The 23,508-nt window shown below is 36.4% G+C and overlaps 1 protein-coding gene across 3 annotated transcripts in view; it reads left to right on the top strand.

Annotated features, from left to right (window-relative positions):
* The window catches only part of nst (phosphoglucomutase 3-like protein nst), a 305,088-nt gene that overhangs the window by 158,171 nt on the left and 123,409 nt on the right, over positions 1-23,508 (top strand). For all 3 annotated transcript variants that reach the window (XR_016546677.1, XM_090368701.1, XM_090368700.1), the window contains exons 4-5: positions 6,040-6,135; positions 8,509-8,582. Coding sequence is in view for 2 of the 3 variants with exons in the window: in XM_090368701.1 (XP_090224827.1) it covers positions 6,040-6,135; positions 8,509-8,582 (170 nt within the window). In the remaining variant the exon portion in view is untranslated. The remainder of the gene's footprint in view (positions 1-6,039; positions 6,136-8,508; positions 8,583-23,508) is intronic.

Below are 23,508 nucleotides of genomic sequence, written 5' to 3'. Positions count from 1 at the left end.
AATGAGGTAGAGAGATTTTAAGCCAGAGAAGATCAAAGAGAGGAGATTCCAAATTGCCAAGTCTCTGACAGGGAATATCAGAACGGACATAGGCACAAGTACCACCTTTGAGGCGAAAGGAATCATACAGCGAATAATTTGGGCATCTGAGATGAGCAGTAGTTGAATCAACTGTATATGAAGTTTTCTGAGCAGTGCAGACAGATTACCAGAGCAGCTAATGGGGTTTTGTCAATGATGTTCAGGAATTTTGCTGGCAGCTATAAGGAGGTGTTTATCCCATTTTATAAGGCAATGGTCAGACCATACCTTGAGTACTCTATACAGGTCTGGAGATCTCATTTCAGGAAGGATGTAGAGCTGCTGGAATGAGTACAGAGAAGGGCAATGAGATTGGTGAAGGGAAGCTCTTACCAAGAAAGGCTTAAGTTCTGCAAATTGCAGCGTTTAAATACTAGGCACCTGTGAGGTGATCTGATTAAGGTATATAAGGCCTTGAATGGTTTGAGCAAGCTCAGTGCTGGTGGGATTGTTCCTCTTGCTCTGTTTACATATATAAGGGGGGGAGCATAAATTCAAATTGAGGAAGGAGAGTAGTAAAGTGGATGTGAGGAAGTTTGCCTTTAGCCATTGAGTGATTGATTCCTGGAACAAACTTTGATCTGTTGTGGAAGTTGATAGCTTAAATAAATTCAAGGAAGGACTGGACAAACTTTTGGAGTGAATGGATGGGTAAAATGGGAAGTTTTTTGGTTGACGCTGTATAAGCTTGCTTTCTTGCATCATATGCCTCTACTAATGCTGATATGTTTTATCACTGGGAAGCTCTAACTTTGTAGAGTTAATTTTAAAAAATTAAATCACTGATCCTAAATGTTTGATGTATTTTTTTATTACATTAGTGCATAAAATAAAGATGTGAAATATAAAATAAATAGCATACAGAGAAGCAGACATCAAATATATATATATATATTTTTTTTTTTTTTTTTATTTGATTCCAGTTCATACATTTTTAATTTTTTATAAACTGTGGATTAAATTTTTGCCTTGCACTGGCCAGCCACTCACGTTGTCAGCTTGAAGGTTAAGGTTCAGTCTAATAGTCATTGAAGCCTAACATAATTTATTGTCATTAGCCAGTTATGTGCAGTTTTTTTTTTATTCTGCTCTTTGTAGCAATTGTAATATTGCCCCTCCTGTATTTCATCACCATTTTCTGGTCAGGTAGGCAGTAATAATTGACCTATTAACAAACAATACATGCATTGATCAGCATCAGTTAATATGAATTTTGCTTGTTTCAGGCTGAGATGAATGAAGATACACCTTCCTTTAGTAAGTCTGTAAACAGCACTATTTAAGTATTGATTTTTGCCATAAGTAGTGAGGCATACATTTATTATACCATAGGCTACAGAAAAGATTCTTTTCATAGTGATATTGGTATCTAATTTTGTGGGCTATTACTATAGTTACTTCAGTGTTAGTTGCACCATTTAGATGTCTTATCTTGCATTTGAATGCTATGATAATAACAATCAAATTGGGTAGTAGGGAAAGTCACATCACAGATAAATAACTTATTTCTCCTTTGAGAAGTGCCATTTCTTTGTAGTGCAATACCAAGGATGTTTCCTAGCAATAGCTTTACAAAATAAATCAGTGCCACTGTGAAATGTCCATCATTTCCTTGTCTAACAATAGGAGGGAATTGACTGTAAACTAGTTTTGGCAGAAAACAGAGTAGCCACAAGTTTGAACATTGTCAACATCATGTCGTTATGCATTTTATTCATTAACTTGGAATATTGATACATAAGGGCAATGGGTATGATACAAGCTCTGTTAAAAAAAAAAAAATTCAAGGTTGAGACAACAGAATGCACTGTGACAAAGCATAATGTGTTTAGACATGTCTTATCCTTACCTTCATGCAGTACCGTTCACTCCCTTTTGCAGTCTATAATTGTCAGCCAATAACAAAGCTGTGTTTCACACCTCATCATATTTAAAAATGCTGGAGTGCACCAAAGAGTGTTTGTTTAATTTTGTTTACAAATTTTAGTTCAGTCTACATATTTTAAAATTGGGAAAAACCACAAGTATTTTATTTTCTTAAAACAGTATATAGGGACTCTACAGTGGACCATATACAAGTATTTCTTGTTTCAAAGAAAACAGGGAGTCTACTGAAACTGGGAAGCAAAAAAATGCCGTGTTACTAGCCATTTTTGACTGTGTGTGAGTGTTGTTTATCCCAATATGTTCCAGGGGGACAAACAGTTATAAATAATTTTACATTAAAGTTCTGAGACTTTCGTAATATGGTAAAAAAAAAAAAAAAAAAAAAAAAAAAAAATACTGGAACAGTAGTACTCTGAGGACTAGATGCTACACCACAATAATGTGACATTAAATGCATCGCTACAGACTTTTCAGCCAAACACACTTGCTGAAGTCTATCACCCCCCCTCTATTCATTGGATATAGCTCCATGTGACTTTTTGTTATTTCCTAAATTGAAAAAAACTTTGAAAGGATGTTAATTTGATGACATACAAATGATAAAGAGCTGTACAATGGCTCAGCTTTCCCAGGTTACAGTTTGTTTGCTGTGGCACAGAAATTGTGAATAGTAATCATTACTTGTAATTAATATCCCAGCTGCAATTAGTTTAGGCTACATTTAGGTCCTAACATTTAATCAGATCAAAATATTACCGTTATTATAATATAGTGCTTGAATTTGTAAATATAATCTTCTGGAACATGTTCTTCAGATAACCTGGATTTCAAGAAAGCTTTTGAAACTGTTGCACATAAGACTGCTGTACAAATTGGAGCAGTGTGACATTAAGGACAAGTTACTGCTGTGGGTAAAGGGATGGTTGAGTGGTAGAAGACAGAGTTGTTATTAATGCATGATGCTCTTTATAGACTAATATTATTCGTGCATCTCAGCATTGAACCATGGAGTCTTCCATGGTTCAATGCTGGGCCCATTGTTGTTTTCTGTATTTATTAATGATATTGATGAAGGTATATTAGGCTTAATCTCTAAGTTTGAAGATGATACAAAGGTTAGCAGAGAGGTTAATGACAGTAATCAGGGTATGCTACTGCAACAAGATCTACAATTATTAGGCAGAAATGGCAGTTGAAGTTTAACATTGACAAATTCAAGATACGGGCACTCCTCTCCTTACGTACAAATGACTTACGTACAACTTGCAGATATGTAGAAAGCACAAAGCTCTTGTTATGTTTGGTTTTCAGAATAAATTTTGAATGCCTTCGTGATATTTTTCTAAAGCAGATTTCTGGAGGTCACTACCATAAAACAATTAGCAGTTTCCGGTTTATTGGGCTTTTCTGTTAGCACAATCTAATATAAACGGGTGGTAAACTCTATCTTATTGCATTTGTGATGATACTGATAGCTGGAATTCTGTGGAATTTTACGTTATTATGGGAAAATGTGCTTCCTCTTCACTGAAATCTTCAATCATATAAAAAACATAAATAAATTTTCAGAATCTTTTCTTCATTCCTATTTTTTGAGCTTCGTAAAGTTGTTACTCCGTATCTCACTTGTGCATATCGTGTTAGTTGCAGTTTGTGCATTCTTTATTGACTATTTTCTTACTCTTACTGTTTTAAATTTTACGACCAAAAAAAAGTCAGTGAACAGAAATATTATTAGTTACACTATTAATTAAGCTATGTACATAAGCATAATTTTTTTTTTTTTTTTTTTTTTTTTACTTTACTAGCTTTTGGGAAATATTCTTCCGATTTTCATGCATCATTTAATTTTGTTAATTGGAGGAAGTAAAGTGTAAATTTGTGCTCTATATCTTTACTTTTATAGCCTGTGGATAATATTCCTCCTATTTTCGCTTATTAGAATAACCGTCTAAAACAATTAAAATTCAGTTTGCAAATGTGATCACAATGACCGGCACTTACTACATATCATATAGCGAACGGTATTTTATTTTGGAGAGTCCATCGTAAAGTGATTTGATCATAGATTAAATTAAATTGCGTATCATATTTAAATTAAATTAGTTTTGAATAAATACTGTACTCTATATTATTATTCATTGTATGTTTTTCCAGCCTCATTTAACTCGGTTACAAATCATAAAATGCTATATATGTTGAAGTTTGTTGGGGTTTGTAATCTCAGTGCTTTGTACTGTACTGTACTGTACATGTATTTTGTATCTACAAGACCGAAGTTGGATGAAAGAAAAAAAAAAAAAAAAACAATTAAGTGCATAAGTCGAGGAGTGCCTGTACTCTTATGGGTAGCAGTAATCCCAGATTCACATACCAACTGTGTGGTACTACACTCAGGGTAGTGGAAAATGAAAAAGACCTGGGGGTAATTTTGAAGTCAGATGTGAAGTTCTCTGAGCAGTGCAGACAGGTGCCAGGACAGTTCATGGGGTTTTGTCATTGATATACAGGAACTTTTGCTGTCAGGGATGAGGAAGTGATTATCCCATTGTAGAAAGCAATGTTTGGGCCATATTTTGAGTACTGCACACACAGATCTGGAGGTCTCATTTTAGGAATGATGTAAACCTGCTGGAATGCGTGCAGAGAAGGGCAGTGAGATTAGTGAAGGGAACAAAAGGAAATTAGTCTTATCAAGAAAGGCTTCGGTTCTGCCTTTGGGATACTAATAAGTATTGGGATACTTATGACTTTGAATGGATTGAGCAAGCTTGTGGAATTCTTCTTGCTCTGACTATATATATGAAGCATTGTTGATTGCTGGAATACATTTTCATCTGTTGTGGAGGTGGGTAGTTTGAATAAATTTAAGGAAGAACTAGAAAGAAATGTTGGAGGTGGTGCAAAGTGTTTTTTTTTTTTTTTTGCTAATGCTTTGTAATCTTGCTTTATTGTATCATTTGCTACTACTAAAAGTAAGTAATTATTGCTCACTATTTTCTCTACAGCTTTCAGCATTTAGGCCCAGTTTCATCTGCACCTTTCCATACTTGATATTTTTGCAACATTTTCTACCTTAATAATACAGATTGTATCTAAAGCCCCCCCCCACCCCGCCGGATATCTGCCTTTTACTCTTCTTTAGATTTCTTCATCTAAAGAAGATGAAGGGATTGAAATGGAACTGTTTTCAGTAAAATGACTTCTGTTCTTTTGTTGAGCAGATAAACAAGTATTTACTTCACACTTCTGAAATACCTTTCTCTTTTGTTTTAACTAATGCCATTATCATTTTTGATTACTTTAGTTCTGGCCTCAACCTTGCCCTCTAATTCTGAGATTTTACTAAATGTGAAAACATTTTTCTGCCTTTCCAGTATTATTTGTTACTTGCTTTCCATGTCTTTCTCTTATTTTTACAGGATTTTTGTTTAGTTTCTTTCATACATATCTTAGCTCTATTACACTTTTCTTTATATTCTAATAAGGATTTATTAAATTTGTTTGCTAATAACTTCCTATAATTTATTTTTTTTCTCTAACTGCCTTTCATTTCTTGGGTCTACCATGGCATTCTGAATTTCCTCTTTTAACAGATATCTCCATGTATCTATTTTGCCATTTTTACTAAAGTTTTCTTAAATTTTTGACATTTTTCATTTAATGTCATATTTACATCAGGAATCCATTTAGCTTTTGAGAAAGGTTTCAATTTTTGTTTCATTTTAACACACTTTTTTGTGCAAAACAAGATGACTGCCACTTCTTAACCTTTAATTAGTTGTTTAAGAACTTTTTCTATAATGATACAGTTAGTTATGCTTTTCATGTTTCTGTTATACTTTCTTCACAAAGTTTTGTGTTTATTTTTATGCTGAAATACTGTATTTGTAATTAAGTTTGCATGACTTAAAAAAAAAAAAAAAAAAATCTAGCAGCATTTTATCATTATTATTAGGTTTACTTTTCACTCCAAATTTTTCAAAGATACCATACCTCTGTAGATGTAATTTCCTACTTTAATTCTCTCATTATTTGAATATTTATTCTATTTTTTATTTTTTATTGCAGAGATGAAAGGCTGGAATCATTGCTTGATGAAATTGTTAAAGCAGAATGCATTGATATTAAGTCTCCTGCTCACATATTCCTTGCTCGGGATACAAGGTAAATCCATTTACTTTTGTGTGTATCCACATATACACATTAGTCAAAATATGAAAAATGTTCTCTAAGTATGACTGAATGACTTTTGCTAGTGATAGCGTAAAAATTTTCTCTTTAACCCCGCAATCATGGCACTGCACCTGTAAGCTGTAACTCGAAAATAACAAGCCCACTTTCATTGTTAGCAGAAGATAAAATCATAAAATCTTTGATTTTCTGGACTTTCCTAAATATAAACAAATTTTTACTTGGTTATGGGTTTTGAATTTTTATTTATCATTTTCCGAGAGTTATAGCTTGATTGCGCCCAGAAGGTACAACCCTACCACTTTTGTTCTACTTTTAACTCTAGTAATGCTAGCTTGGGAAACTAACAACTACTGCTACTGACTACAAAGCTTAAAATTGTGTTTGTTTCTAGTTCAAGTAATTTTAAAACTCTGTTCACATTTCTCCTACATGATTTAATGATTATTAATGGCTTCTAACATTTGTGAACTGTCTTTTTTGAAAGATTAATTTGAAATATTTGTTATTTTTAAATAATAAGTGGTGACAACCTCAGGTCCTTGAGGTTGTCACAGACATTCTCTTAGATATTCCAGACAAGCTATACTTGTTACCTGAGAGTCTAAAACACTGATGGAACTGATATTCTGGTGACACTCAAGTCAAGTGAACCCAATTTTGGTGAAGTCTCGACAGTCTGTGACAGCCAAATACTCTGCTTGCACTTTCACGATGGTGGGACTGTTAGTAATCCTGGGTATAACCCCCGTATACAAGCACACTGTGGGTGACCATCCAGGTGTGAACCAACATAAGCAGGGGTCAAGGTGTGACGCCCACACCACATGGAGGAATGCCGCCCCTCTGTGTTACCAGGCAATATTTGGTAGTAGATGATTCTCATCAACAGGTGCAATACCACCACTTTGCTTATTGGAGGCTTGAAGTGGTGGAACCCATGTTTAGTCTCTAGGGCTAAGTTCTGGTTACCCCTTCCCCATCCCTTCCATCATGCAATATGACTGATGACTTTTGAGGTTATGATGGACATCGTGGCGAGATTCAATCTTCCTTACATTTCGAGGGTACAGCTCCAAAATGGTGTTTGCAGGCCGGCTTCTAGTTAGTACACTCAACCGAACCGAACCTCTTGGTAACTCTGAGGGGGTCCGAGTAGTGTGTATGTGGGGGGGGGGCATTGTCAAGGCCACATTATGTCAAGGATCTGGGTATATTCTTACCATGTGTACGCCATATCCAAAAATTCCATTACTTCATACAGCATCTCCCATTCCCCCACTTTTTCTTACTATTGAATACACCATGAATTGTCAAACTAAAAGAGTAAGCTTATCTGCAAAAAGATCTAAACCTCCCAAAAACTTCCTAGTTCATTTCACAAATATACGTGGTCTCAATTCTAATCACAACAAAGGCCATTTTCACTTGCAGTCTGCTAAACCCCATGTACTTTTTCTGACAGAATCTCAGTTATCGGTTGATTCAACTACTGCTCATCCCAGTTGTCCAAAATATTCACTGTATTATTCCTTTTGCTTTAATGGTGATACTTGTGCATATGTCCGTACCCATATTCCCTGTCAGAGACTTGGTAATTTGGAATCTCCTCTTTTTGATCTGCTCTGGCTTAAAATCTCTCTACCTCATTCTGTCAAATTCATCTGTTGTCTCTGCCGTTCTGCCAGCTCCACTAGTCATTTGGAACTCTTTGACTTCCTCTCTTTGTAACTTGACTTGCAAAATACCCTGTTATGTAAGGTTTACCGATTCTCTAACTGTGTTAGAGCAAAACAGTGCTATATAAGTACCGTGTTGTGCAAGGATTGCTACAATTTATCAATCGTGTTATAGAAGTACCGTGTTATACAGGGGTTGCCTGTATTTCACTTCAGAGTGCTTATAGTTTTACTGATTAGGAAAAAAAAAATGATTGAGAAATATCTAATGAGCTGTACCATAAAGGATTAAATAGTAGTTTGTCTCACTCATTTTATTACAAATTGAATGTATCCATCAATGAGAAAAAGTGCAGCTTAGTTTGATGGAATTTTTTTTTTTTTTTTTGGTTACTTGAATATATACAAATGATTCTAGTAATCTGTATTGTTCTCAATTCTGCAGTATTTTTGAGATAAGACATACATTTACAAATTAAAATTACTTCATTTTATTTTTCCATTATTAAATGTCTTTTTTTTTTTTTTTTTTTTTTTAATTTTTTTTACCAGTAACTAGTCTTTGTAATAATGATTGAAACGTAAATTTAAAAAAGTGATTTTTTGATATTGAAAATGTTATATATACTAAATGAATATTCCATCATGTAATATGTAATCATTCTAGGGCAAGCAGTATATCATTATCTGAAGCAGTCTCCCATGGAGTCAGAATCTTGGATGGTGAAATTAAAGATTATGGTATTCTTTTTCCCTCCTTACTTTTGTTACAGTTCCTTTAATTATTTAGTTTAGCACTCGTTAATTTTCATATTTATGTGATATCATTTGTATTTAAATAATATGCATTTATTTTGTAAAATCAGTGTTAGTGTGGTTTAGAAGAAAAAAAAAATTAATTTTTTTTTTCCCTGAACAATGTAATGCTTTGCCATGTGACATTTAAGATATTATAATTGTAATGACAGCTTTTTTTTTTTTTTTTTTTTTTTAACCTAAATTTAGTGTTTATCATCAGTTGTGCACGATTACTTTTACATACTACCTACAGAAGCTTATTTTTTTTTTATTTTTTTTCTTTATGTGAACCCCAAACACGAGAGGTATTAGAACCTATAGTACTTAGTACCGTGCTTGGGTTTGAGGTTAAGAAGACGAAAGAAATTTGTTGACATTGGACTTGAACTTCTGTAGATTGTAATTTTCAGGAAATATGTATGAAGGAAGATTGTTCCAGAAAACGGCAGTTGAATGAATAAATGAGGAAGATGAAAAGTTGGAGAGTAAATGGATGTTGGCTAGTGGCGGCACGTGTTCGGACTGTTTTGAAAGAGAGAGAGAGCAGGAATTATAGAAGCCAATTCAGAAGAACAGTGCCCATGGAAGTATCTGTAGAAGAGGCATGCAGCAGAAACAGTGCGTCTATGAGAAAGCGAGTGGAGAGACTCTGTTAGAGATGAATCATTAATTAACCTAACTGCCCTCTTCTTAATGGAATCAAGAAGCCTGAGAGGTTTTGGGGGCACCACCCCAGATGTGGGAACAATATTCCATGGCAGGACGGATTTGCGATTTATACAGAGTGAGCAGCTGTTTGGAAGAAAAGTAACGCCGAGAGCAAAAGAGAAAACCAAGTTTTTTAGATGCAGAGGAAGCAATATTTGTAATGTGCTTGTGCCAAGAGAGATTAGAAGTCAGGGTAATCCCCAAAAGAGATATATCATTTTGCCTAGAAATCGGAGTGTCACTAAAGATAAGCATAGGAGCAGAAGAATCCTTTTTGCGAGATATAAGACAAGACTGAGTTTTAGAAGGGTTGAAATCAACTAAGTTGTCTTTGCCCCACTGGAGAATTACCTGAAGATCAGCATTTAAGGAATTGGTAGCAGATTTTCGAGAAGTTGAAGCTGATTGAGCAGGACAAGGTTTCTCAAAATGGAAAGTTGAATGCAATGTGCTATCATCGGCAAAACTATGGATAGGATTTCCAGTCAATGGAAGAAGGTCATTGATATACAAGAGGAAAAGAGTGGGGGGAAAGAACTGAACCTTGGGGGACACCGGCATTAGTGGAGAAGTTAGAAGACAGAGAGCCATCTACCATCACCCTCAGTGAGCAATCAGAGAGAAAACTGGATAACCAATTACTAAAAACAGTTGGCAAACCATTAGATGGAAGCTTGTTTAGAAGACCTTTATGCCAAACACGATCAAAAGCCTTTGAGATGTCAAGAGCAACTACTTGTGTTTCACCGAACCTTTCCATTGAAGTAGTCCATAAATGGGTAACATAAGCTAGAATATCTCCAGTGGATCGACACTGACGGAATCCATACTGGTGATCGTTGATCAGACGGAAGGTTTCTAGGTAGTTTAAGAGTTGGCGGTTAATTGATTTCTCCATTACTTTAGAAAGAGTAGAAGTAATTGCATTGGAACGATAATTGGATGGGAGGGATTTGTCACCCTTTTTAGGAACTGGCTGGATATGAGCAAATTTCCAAGCAGAAGGAAAAACACCTTTGGAATAAAAAGTGAAAAAAGGCGGCAAAGAATAGGAGTAAGTTCAGGAGCACAGGTTTTGAGAACAGGTGGAGAAATACCATCAGGACCTGGAGCTTTCTTAGCATCAAGATTCATCAAAATCCTTCTGATATCCTTTTGACGGAAGACCACAGGAGGCATTGAATGGAGCGTGTTGGGAATGGTGGGAGGTGTTTTACCAAAATCATTAATACATGAGCTGGAAGAAAAATGGGATGCTAAGCAGGTCAGCTTTATCCTTGGCTGAAGTGGCAACAGAACCATCTAGTTTGGACAGAGGTGAGAGCAAAGATGGGCAAAAGTTGCGGCCAATAGCTTTGGCAAGAGACCAGAATGCTCGGCTACCATTAGGGCAAGAAGCAAGTTTTCTACTCTTAACCTGTTCAAACTCTAGTTTGGACTGATTAATAACTGCTTTACAACTGTTGCGAGCTTTGGTGTAGGTAGATAATGAAACTGAAGAATTAGAAACAAGCCAATTACGATATGCAACATTCTTCTCTTGGACAGCCTTAGCACATTTATTGGAAAACCAAGGTTTAGATAAAGGACGAGATTTTAAAGTGGAGTGTGGGATAAGGGATTCCATTCCTGCAAGAATAATTTCACTGACACGATCTGAGCAAATGTTGACATCAGAAGTTTTGAAACAGTAATCTGACCAAGGAAAAGAAGAAAAGAAGTCTCGCAGGTCATCCCATTTTGCATTCTTGTAATGCCAAACAACACGTGGTTGGGAATAGCCATGAGATAAAGGTTCCATTGGAGAAGAGACAATCACCAAGTTGTGATCTGAAGTGCCTAAAGGACCTCTCACTTCGACCATGTACTTAGAAGGGTTGTTTGTGAGAAAAAGATCAAGCATATTGGCTGTATGGTTAGGATTGTCCGGTATTCTTGTAGGTAAATGAACAATCTGTGCTAGGTCATTAGTAATTGCAAAAGCCTCAGCATCTTGACCTGCTGGGTCGGTGTGACTAGAAACGTAAGCCAGCTGGAGTTGTGAACATTAAAATCACCAAGGAAAATTACTTCACTGTTAGGAAAGTTGGACTGGAGAAAGTCAAGTTGCAAAGAGAGGAAGTCAAAGAGCTCCAAGTGAGTAGTGGAGTTGGGAGAACGGTAGAGACAACAGATGAATTTGACACAATGAGGTAGAGAGATTTTAAGCCAGGGAAGATCAAAGAGAGGAGATTCCAAATTGCCAAGTCTCTGACAGGGAATATCAGAACGGACATATGCACAAGTACCACCTTTGAGGCGAAAGGAATCATACAGCGAATAATTTGGGCATCTGAGATGAGCAGTAGATGAATCAACCGATAACTGAGATTCTGTCAGAAAAAGTACATGGGGTTTGGCAGACTGCAAATGGAAATGGACATCGTTGAGATTAGAATTGAGACCATGTATATTTGTGAAATGAATTAGGAAGTCCTAATTGTTATAATGTTGCCATGTATAAATATTTCTAAACAGAAACTTTTATTGGATTGTTAATGTTATGGCTATTTAAAATAAATATATTACAGTGAAATTTTTATAAAAAAATTAAATTGCTTTTCAGTAAATAATTGTCTCCTTTTGCCATTCTTTTAATTAATTTCCTAAAACTAACTTTTAAATAAAATAAGTAGTGCATGTGTGCATCTCTCGCTTGCACACCTCTTTCTAAAAATCAAAAGAAAATTTAAACCTTTTAAATAGCATAGTTAAGTGCTTAACCACCAAAAGAAACTAAACTTCCATGGTTTAGTTTTCTTTTTATTCCAACAAGTGGTTCCCAAGTGATTGCCAAGTGATTATAGAATGGTGCCGCCATAATACCAAACTTAACGTCGTAAATACGAAACTACCTACTAACCCCTCCCCAGTCTGGAATCTTATGCACATAAGATTCCCGCATGTTATAAAGTGCATCGGGGAATATAGAAGTCCTTAAAAACATGCGATTTCTTTCCTTTTTTCCTTTTTGCCAACTGAAGACATTAATACGAAAGTCGCTCGTTCATGACTATTGGCTTCACTGGTCTCATATTATTTTTAAAGTTTAAATTTAATTCTTCAAATGACAACCAGGAACGAAGTTGTGCACTTCTACTTCCTTGAGCAAATTTTAATTCTGTGCTCATACAAACATCTCATTTTTAACTTATTTTAAACTACTTTAAGCTTCAAATTATACTTCATTTCCACTCTAATTCACCTAAGGTAGCAGATTTATCTAAGGTGAGTACCGCTCATTAAGCTTTATGCTATTCAAACTTTATGGAGTTCATTGTTATTGACTCATCCTTTAGAACTTCCTTGAAAGGTACTAAAGAATATAGGGGTTAATTTTTTTAGTATGAAATATACAAGGCATGATTAAAAAGTTTTGTGAGTGAACTAATATTTGCAAAATGATGCAGCTTTCCAGCTATTCACTTCAATCTCTGTTGACATGTTACACACCAATTCCATCACTTCTGGAAGTATCTGTGATTGTTGGCTTCTTTTGGAATTTTAAATAGTTCTTGAGTTCTGAATAATTTTCCCAGTTATTACAAATCTCTGACATTTGAAAGGGGCTTTAAGATTAGGGGGAGAATTATAGATATCTAAACATGGTGAGGAGTATGGTGGATAGGGACCACAGCAATGGAGTGGTTCAGAAAAAATTCTTCAAGGGAAAGTTGTCAAGTACACAGGAGTATTGTCATGATGCAAGCAACAATTTCCTGAGACCCACTTTTCCAGTAATTTTTTCTGATGTTCTGTGGAGACTGCATGAACAGCATTGTGTGCAATCACTATAGAACTGTTTGTAATATTCCTGGTTCACTGTTTGACTATGCAGGACAAGTTCATAATGAATAATACCCCGTGAACCAAAAAAAAAAAAAATAATAAAATAAGCGTGAACCTTGTATTTGATTGAGGTTGTCTTCCTTTCTGGAAATTGGAGATGGCATTCTTCCATTGAGGGAATTGGACAATTGTTTAAAGTGTACTCACAATTAGTCATGGTCATACCCACAATTTATCAACAGTAATGATGGAAGAAACAGTGAGGGTTAGTAGCATTGCATTGAAAAAATTCTGACATGCAAGAACTGTGCATTCATCACTCTTTTTAATCATCAGTGAAGATGCAAGGCAAAAACTTTGTTGAAATGTGCCACTTTCCAGATTCCGTGTTAAAATTGATTGAGATATCCCACTAGCAACTTCACAAATAGGTAAACATTGATTGCTCATGATCAGATCACAAAAATGAAGAATTGAGCCATTGATTTTTGAAATAAAAGGTAGCCAAAGTAAGGATCATCGTTGGCAGACATAGGAGAGCTGCCAAGTTGTTTTGTGTCCTGCTCACTGCCTGTGGAATGTATGTATACTTGATAGCTGGAAACATCACAGGAGATGTCTCTATGTGCCAGGTGGTGGGGGGAAGAGAGAGAGAGAGGAAATTAAATGGAAAATTTAGCATTTTGATATGCAAATTTGAGTGCTTGAAGAAATGGGCTATTGCCCTCAAAGGAATTAAATCAAGAGCCTTAGCTGCCTACCTGAACACTGGAACCTACCCTCATGTGTCTCGCTGCACAGCATTATCATCATGAGCTCAATGTGCTGTGCCTCTAGTAGGTGATTATTCTTGGTGACTATTTACAAGGAAACTGGGAATATTTTTATAATAATAAGTGAAATAAGACTAGGGTATATCCAGCTGGGTGAAATTTTGTGATATTGCAGAAAAATTATATTTTAAGGGCACAGTAAGTGATATTGCTGTACATGTGATTGTAGAAAGTTTGCTTCAGTTATTTCATTTAATGCTCATTTAGTAAAGAAGGCCTCCATAGCTGAGTGGTCAGGAGATGGAGTGCAATTGTACACGCTCTTTGAGTAAACCAGGGTTCAAGCCCATGACTTCTAAATACAGTCGATCTGCCAACCCTCACTGGACCAGTGTGGCAGATTATGGTCCATTTCTCTCAACATGAATCATTGAGTAAGCTTCCATCCTGCAGTGAATTGATAATGGCTGCAGTTTACCCTTACAGTTTTTAGTAAAGAAATTAATTCTATATTAGATAACATTTTAATTCACAACTTTAGGCCTAAAGTTACTGTGTATAGTTTTGCTAATTCATGTTGTTGAAGTAAATATAAATGTAGAAGGTAAAAGTACTTGACTTGCAATAAAATTTCAATATTCTGTTGCTGTGAAATTGTTTTTACATTTTTGTGTGATGCATGGCTAGAATTTTTGTAATATTTCTCACTCTCAACTAAAGTTCATGTCTTTTGTCAGTCGCTCTAAATGTTTGATGTGTGACAGTTGTTGCCTGGTACAGCTACCTTGTATTTTTGGTGAATGAGCTTGAACAAAAAATCAGAAATACTAAGCTGAAACAACTGTTAAGAAAAATGTAATGTGATCTGATATGTTGAGATTTCAGTTTGCTAATTAAAGTATATGTAGTGCAATTTTTTTTACTGGTATTGATATTGTTATCTGCTATTATGAATGTGATAGTATGGTGTGGCTTGGCATATTTAGATTTAACAGTTAAGTTTAGCCTTCTTGTGTAGCTCTGTTGTTATGTTTTGCTTCAAATGTATTTTCCGATTAAAGGAAAAAAGGTTTGAACATGAGTTTATTGTAAGAAATATTACCATGTTTGGGAAATCAAAATGTTTTGTTCAAGCTAGTGTTTGTTTTTATTTTGCAATAAAAGACAATCTCACAAATTATGGCATATGTAGTATTTTTATATTCAAAACTCTGGACCTTATACAAAAGATTTTCTGGAAGTATGTTTGCTCTATTGAGAATGGATGAACTCCAACTATATACCCAGTTGTTCTTGTGAAAGTTAGTGCTGCATTCATTTGTGTTACTCTACTAATGATGTTAGGCATAGGCAAGCAAGGGCTTTTTATTAGAATTATTAGGAGGAAAGGGCAAAATGATGTGGGAATTTTTTTTAGTTGATTGCTTCCTGGCACATGTTGCCAGAAACCAACTCCAGCTGGTTTCTGTTTTCCAGTTATACTGATCTAGTCTGCAGTACTGCCATGACAGTTGTTAACAGGTTAGTGAACAGATTGTTTACTTACCTTCTTGAATATCAGATACTCCAAACTGCTTACCCAAACATTTCAGGCTTTTGCATGCCTATGTGTACACTGGCCCTTCCAACTTCAAAGTGTATTGTTCGTAACTTGCTGCCATTGTTATAAGATACAACATGTCCGTAAGGTTTAACGGAAAACTAGATAGCAAGTATAGTAGTATCAATTAATCAGTAAAATTTGTTAATCTTATCAAATTTCATTGTCAATTGAATTGTACTTTTTTAACTAAATAAATATAGAGACCTAGTTATTACAAACGTAACATCATAAATTAATACATATATGACAGGGGATAATAAAAAGTCATAACATAACTTGGAGATAATATTCAATACCGAAATACATATACAGGGTGTCTCAAAAATATTGGTACAAACGTTTAGGGGAGGTAGGTAACATCTAAAGGAATGTGAATCGCATAGGAACCCATAACCGGAAACGTCACTGTAAGTCGGTAGACGGCGCTGTTCATCAGTTCGCGAGAGGGAAAATTTCTGGTTTACTCATTCAAGCAGTAGTCGCTGCACGAAGAGCATGCATCGATATACGAACTGTGAGCTGGCAGACATGCAATTAGTGTATGAATTATCAGAGGGCAATGGACGAGCCGCTCAACGAATTATAGAGAACGCTTCCCAGACAGACAGACATGTACCCAACCACCATTTGTTTGCACGTGTGCATCAAAATTTGTGTGATTATGGGTCATTTAGAGGTAACAGGAGTAGTGCCGGCAGACCACATTCAACGTGAACTCCTGCCATGGAAGAAAGTGTGTTGAATGCCGTCCAGAATAATCCTACTACCAGCACACGTGGTGTTGCCTCTGCCTTAGGAGTGTCTCGTTGTGGTGTACAGCATGTCTGGCATGACGATTCCTTACACCCCTTTCATATTCAAAGGGTTCAGTTACTGCTCCTCCAAGATCATCCAGCATGTGCGGCTGGCTTTTGCACAGTGATTTCTCCAAGAAAGTGTTCAAGACTTGAATTTTCCAGCCTATTTTTTGGTCACAGATGAGGCTTATTCAATCAGCACAATGCTCGTGTGTGGGCTCACGACAACCCATACGGTGTGCGCCCCTATGCAGCACAACATCGCTTCGCAATAAATGTGTGGGCAGGTATGGTTGGTGACTGCTTAGTTGGCCCATACCTGTTACCATCCCGCATGAACTCCGCTAAATATCGGATCTTTCTTGAACAAGTTCTACCAGGTTACTTGATGATGTTCCAGCAAATGTGAGATGCAACATTTGGTTTCAACAGGATGGGTGCCTGCCCATTATGGAAGATATGTTCGTGACCATTTGAACAGGCATTTTGGGCGTCGATGGATTGGCCGTGGTGGGCCCGTTGCCTGGCCCCCACGCTCACCTGATTTATCGAGCCTTGATTTCTTTCTGTGGGGGGCCCTCAAATCTATCGTGTATGAATTGCCTGTGGAGACGTAAATGGATCTCGTGGCGAGATTTGTCTGCACTGCTGCTACTGTCAAAGAAACTCCAGGTGTGTTCGACTGTGTCCGCCAATCCATGCTGCATTGGTGTCATGCATGCATCGCGTCTCATGGGGAACTTTCGAGCAGCTGTTGTAACATGAAATGCATCCATCTCACATACTCCATTGTTAATATTATGTCAAATAAATGTTTGCCATTAATTACTGTCTTGTGTCATTTCTGCTTCTTGTGCCTCTGTTACTACTTTCCCTGTGATGTTTCCGGTTATGGGTTCCTTGCGATTCACATTCCTTTAGGTGTTATCTACCTCCCCTAAATGTTTGTACCAATATTTTTGAGACGCCATGTATATAGTGTTATAAATGCATTGGGATATATGTTTAGGGTTATATTTTGTATTGGAATTTTATTGAACATGAATAGAAATCATGACTCAGAGCAGCAAAGCAAAAGGCTCAAACTAGTGGAGGTGCTGTGGCTCGGGGGAAACTGAGGGGGGCAGTTGTCCTCTAAATCACAGTATATTGAAATGTACTGCTTGTTTGATGTTTGTGGACAATCAGGAACGGGACATGATATTCCCAAGGGGAATGTGTGTGCATGTGTGTGTGTGTGTGTGTGTGTGTGTGTGTGTGTGTGCGCATGCACGCGCACGCAATGTAAGGAGTGTGAAGAAATCATGAGGCAACTCGGCATTGTTGTGAGCTTATATGAAAGCTAGAAGGACAGGGTGAATGCCCTCGAAGGATTTAAATTGAGGGACCCATCAAGCTCTCAGCTGCCCACATCAAAGCCAGAGCTTGCACTTGAATGTCACGCAACACAGCGGCAACCCCCAAGGCAGAATGCGCTGGTCCCAAAGAAACTAGTTGTTGTAGGTGACTATTGTCAGGGAAATGGGGAACATATTGTGCAAAAAGGATAGATGGAACAGGACTGGGGTATGTCCGCCAGGGGCAAAGGTTGATGACATTGTAGGGCAGATATCATCCTTTAAGGGCACAAAGGGTAACACGTTAGCACTAATAATATTAAGAGTAGGAGACCGGCAGAATTACTTAACAAGTACAAGACAATGCTGGAAAAAAAAGCCGTGAGTTAGGGTTGAATTTGAAAGCGTCTGCAATTTTGCCCAGACACGATAGGAGGGAGTATATGATGAGAGTCTTTTCAATCAGTTCAACCCTGAAGAGATTGTGCAAGGCTCAAGGGGTGGAATTTTTCTCGGCCTGGTCTGTGCTTGTTAACAAGAGAGACTGCTTCTACAGGGATGGGATACACTTAAATAGAAAGGGTGCAAGAATATTTGCTGATGATATTGAGGCAGAGTTAGGTGGGTCGGAAAACTGCTAGATTGGGGGGGATACATGGAATAATAGATTAACAGCAGCCGCTGGCAGGTTAAAAGTGATTCTTGCACTACTTCTATTGCAATGCAATTGAGCAGCAGCCTGGAAAGCAAGGCAATGGGAATTTCCAGGACTGCTGGGAGTCGTAGTGGAACAAGTAAATACATTGGCATTGTTACTATAACTAAGAGTAGAAACAGGTGCATGTATACCAATGCTAGGAGTATAGATAATAAATTCGATGAGCTTGAAGTGCTAGTCAAGACATCAAAGGCAGATAATGATGAGATATCAGAGACATGGTGTCACACAGACATAAGCAGTGCAGAACTAGAATTTGGGGAGTACAATGTGTAAAGAAAAGATAGACAGGACAGGAAGCGAAGAGGGGTTATGCTGTTAGTTAAGAAACACACAAAATCTGAGGAAGTACATCCAATTGATGTTGGTGGACAATGCAATGTGGAGTCTGTTTGGTGTGACATAAGCACTGGAAAAGGAAAAATGAAAGTAGGTGTGTGTTATAGGCCTAATGAATCTGATGAGTATAATGAGAAATTGTGCAGAGAAATAGTGGGCCAGTAAATTAGTGTCTTATAATGGGGGATTTTAATTTCCCGGGTTGGTCACTCACACACTAGCAAGGCTTTTGTGGATTTAATGGATGATTGCTTTCTACAGCAGCATGTTTGGGAGGCAACTAGAGGGAGTAATACTCTTGATCTGATTATCAGTAATGATTCTTCATGCATCAAGATCTGCAGATAAAGGAACCACTAGGGGGCAGTGATCACAGTGCACTGAAGTGGGATTTACTCAAAGAGGTAACTACCATCAAGGGTAAAGGGAAGGGTTTTTGCTTTCTTAAAGGTGACTACGGTGGTCTGAAACAGTATTTAAATTCTATATGGTGGAACCAACTTATGATGTTACCAACAGCAAATTCAAAATGTGAAGCATGTAAAGAATTAATTTTGGAAGCTACTAGGCTTTTCATACCAACAAAGAAATATTGTTGAAGATTTAGGCCTAAATGAATATCAGATGAACTAATTAGACACATGGCAGAGAAGAAAAATGCATGGGATACATATAAATTAACATGTGACACAGAAGCCTATGATAGATATAAGCTGGTCTGTAACCAAGTTACAAAGGAGGTTAGGCAGGCGAAAGCAGATTACGAGAAATCTTTGGCAAAGGATGCAAAGAAAAACAGCAAAGAGTTCTTTATTTATGTAAACTCTAGAAGGAAGGGGATGAACCAGTTTGGTATACTTGATATTGATGGTTCAACTGTTTATGATCCTGCTCAGGTAGCTAACAAACTAAATGAATATTTTGCATCGACATTCACACATGAGGAGTTATTCATAGAGGGGAATGCCAGAGGTGTATTCAACTCTGGCAGTAAGCTAGATAATCTTGTAATAACTGAGAGTAAAGTGGAGGAGAAATTGTTGAAGATAAACATAAGAAAGGCACCTGGAGTGGATGGAATCTATCCAGTTATATTAATGGAGGTGGCAAAGGAAGTAAATAAACCCTTAGCCATAATTATAAGAGCTTCCCTGGACTCAGCGGAGGTACCCATGGACTGGAGATATGCAGATGTGACCCCAGTCCACAAAGGAGGATCAAAGGGTGACACAGGTAATTACAGACCTGTTAGTTTAACTTCTGTTCCAGGGAAATTAATGGAGGCACTTGTTAAAGAAGCATTGCAGGATCATCTAGACAAAACTTCAGTTATAGCTCGGACACAGCATGGGTTTGTTAAGGGGAAGTCTTGTCTGATTAATTTGATTGGATACTATGATGTAGTCACAAAGGAACTGGATGCAAAGAATAACTTTGATATCATATATGTGGATCTTAGAAAGCCTTTTGATACTGTTGCACATGGAAGACTGCTGCACAAAATGGAGCAGTGTGGCATTGGAGGCAAATTGCTGCTATGGATAAAGGGATGGTTGAGTGGGAGAAGTCAGAGTGGTAATCAATGGACACTGCTCATCGTGGACTAATGTTATTAGTGGAGTCCCTCAGGGTTTGTTGTTTTCTGTATTTATAAATGATATTGATTATGGTATATTGGGCTTAATGTCCAAGTTTGCAGATGATACGAAGGTTGGCATGGTTGTTAATGACAGTACCCTGCTGCAACAGGATCTAGAAAAGTTGAGCAGATGGGCTGAGAGGTGGCAAATGAAGTTTAACATTGACAAATATAAAGTGCTACATATGGGAAGCAATAATCCCAGAGTAACGTATCAACTCTGTGGTACCACACTGACAGTGGTAGAGAATGAAAAGGACCTGGGGGTAATTGTTCAGGCAGATATGAAGTTTTCTGAGCAGTGCAGATGGTCTGCAAGAATAGCTCATAGTGCCTTGTCAATGATATACAGAAATTTTTCTAGCAGGGATAAGGAGGTTTGTTTTGTTGTTTGTTGTTTGGTTTTTAGGAGCATTAGCAACTAAGGCCATATTGCTCTGGGATATGCGATGGTCATTCCCTGACCTTTCCGTATTTGGTGGTGACGGGCTCGAACCCCGGTCTAATCAAGAAGTGTGTGCTACACACTGCTGCTCCTTCCCACCTGGCTACGGAGGCGCCTAAGGAGGTGATTATCTCCTTTTACAAGGCAATGGTCAGACCACACCTTGAGTACTATATACAGGTCTGGAGGCCTCATTTTAAGAAGAATGTAGAGCTGTTGGAATGAGAACAGAGAAGGGCAACAAGATTAGTGAATGGAACAAAGGGTTGCTCTTACGAATAAAGGCTTAAGTTTTGCCAATTACAGTGTCTGGAGACTAGGCACCTGCGAAGTGATCTGATTGAGGTGTATAAAGCCTTGAATGGTTTGACCATGCTCAATGCTGATGGGATTCTTCCTCTTGCTTAGAATAATCACATGTGATGGCATAAACTCAAATTGAGGAAAGGCAGTTGTAGGATAGATGTGCAGAAGTTTGCCTTTAGCCAGCAGGTGGTTGATTGCTGGAACAAACTTACATCTGTTGTTGTAGGAGTTGATAGCTTAAATAGATTCAAGGCAGAACTTGACAAACATTTGGAGTGAGTAGATGGGTAAAAAAATAAACACTTTTTAGATTTTAAATAAAATTATAAATATCATCAATATTATAAATGATCTCTACATAAGCTTGCTTTCTTGCATCATCTGCCTTTGCTAATGATATCAACTCATCATCTTGAAAATACATCCTCTGTGACAATGTGGTTGTGGTTATCTCATGGATCACTCAGTTGGAAAGGAGAATACCCTTTTGTGCTTCTTAATTATTCAGGGACACAAAAGAGTATTCTTACCAAGAAAATCCGAGTTCTCAGAATTTCAGAGTCTGGTAACTAGGCAATCTGTGAAGAGGGACATGATTGAGGAATTTAAAGCCTTAAATGGGATGAGTAAACTAAATGCTGATGGCATCCTTTTTATAAAAGGCAAAAAAAAAAAAAATAAATAAAAAAATAACCTAATCATGGATGTGCACAAGTGATTTTTACTGTATAATATTCATACTACATAATTTGTGAATCTTATTATAATTACATTCATACTCTTATATACTCTTATTATTTTGATTTTAATTTTTATTAGTTTTGCTTTATTTTGTTTAATAATTGCTTCACTTCAGTTCACTTTCACTTCAGTTAATATATAGCTTAATTAGTAATTTGTTCTGCCTCCAATGCATTCTTGCAAACAATTTGGATTTTTTTAAACATTCATTTTAGGGCAGTAATGTTCACTGCTCTTTCAGTAACCAGTTCAGACATTCTCATTTCTCTTTTCCTTCGTGAATCAAGAGGACAGGTAGTGAATTAAACTGGTTAAATCGATGTATATATATTGGGCCTTGTTTTCTTACTCAAGTTTACTGTAAAGTAATTGAACTAAAATAATTTGGCTGATTATAATTAAAATAATTTAGTTGATCATCATTATTATTAGTTCCAGTTGTGGCAAAATGTTGCAAGAAAGCAAGCTTATATATCATCAGCCAAAAAAAAAAAAAAGAGAAATTCTATCCACCTCATCTGTACATTTCCATAATAATTTGTCCAATCCTTTTTTAATTTATTCAAACTATCCATTTCCCAAACATAAGATGGAAGTTTGTTCCATCTGGTGTTATTTATGTATTGAATTTACTATAATTACTCAGTAGACTTAATGCAGATTATATATAAACTACAACATAAAATTGACTTTAAAGGTAATATGTTATTTCATAGTGGAACTGGATAAGGTTAACAGAAAGTATATATGTAAACTTTATTATTCATTCTGATTGGATATCAGGCCAAAGTCCCTGGTAAAATAATGGAAGATTGTCCATATAGAATGAATGAATGAATAATTGAAATTGCATTTTATTTTTTTATATTTTATTACAGATTTTTCCAACTTATGTTGTCTTTGTTGTTTTATTGGATTTTTGTTTTTGCTTTAATATGTATGTATATAGGCAACACAAAGCTGCTAACATGCAACTGTATATCATTAGTATTCTAAGATTGGCTTAAAATTTTACTGTTAGCATTCTGATAGATTATTAATCTTTCATAGCATCATTAGCACAATGACAAAAACCACCCCAGGGGCTCACATCTGGTGAGTATGGGGTGGTTTTTGTCGTTGTGCTAATGATGCTATGAAAGATTAATAATCTATCAGAATGCTAACAGTAAAATTTTGAGCTGGATATCATCATTCTTCTCTTTCTTGCTGATTCCTTTCTACTTCTCTCTTTCTCAGGGTAACTCGGGAATATTTTTTGGCTTGTGTAGCATAAGCCTCAGGCTTCCTTGCACCATATGGCTATTAATAATAATAATAAATTAAGTGATTAACATTGAGATAGATTAAGCATATTCAGGCTTTCACAAGTTTTTTATAAATAAAATTTGACTATTAGCACAACACTAAATTAATATAAAATAAACACTTTTTAGATTTTAAATAAAATTATAAATATCATCAATATTATAAATGATCTCTAATTGCAAGGCAAAGTTTTTTCTTTTTTTTTTTTTTTTTGTGCTACAATATTATGTTATTTCTTGTTTGTATATCAGAATTAGCTAAAATTGAAACTAGTAAATAGTTTAGCATACTATATTCTAACTAGATTCAGAAAAAAAAAATTTGCAA

The sequence above is a fragment of the Mastigoproctus giganteus genome, chromosome 2, assembly GCF_048544385.1.
Source record: "Mastigoproctus giganteus isolate SK-2022 chromosome 2, ASM4854438v1, whole genome shotgun sequence".
Classification (NCBI taxonomy): Eukaryota; Metazoa; Arthropoda; class Arachnida; order Uropygi; family Thelyphonidae; genus Mastigoproctus; species Mastigoproctus giganteus.
Note: the sequence above shows the minus strand (reverse complement) of the source record. Positions and strands in the feature narration are given on the sequence as shown.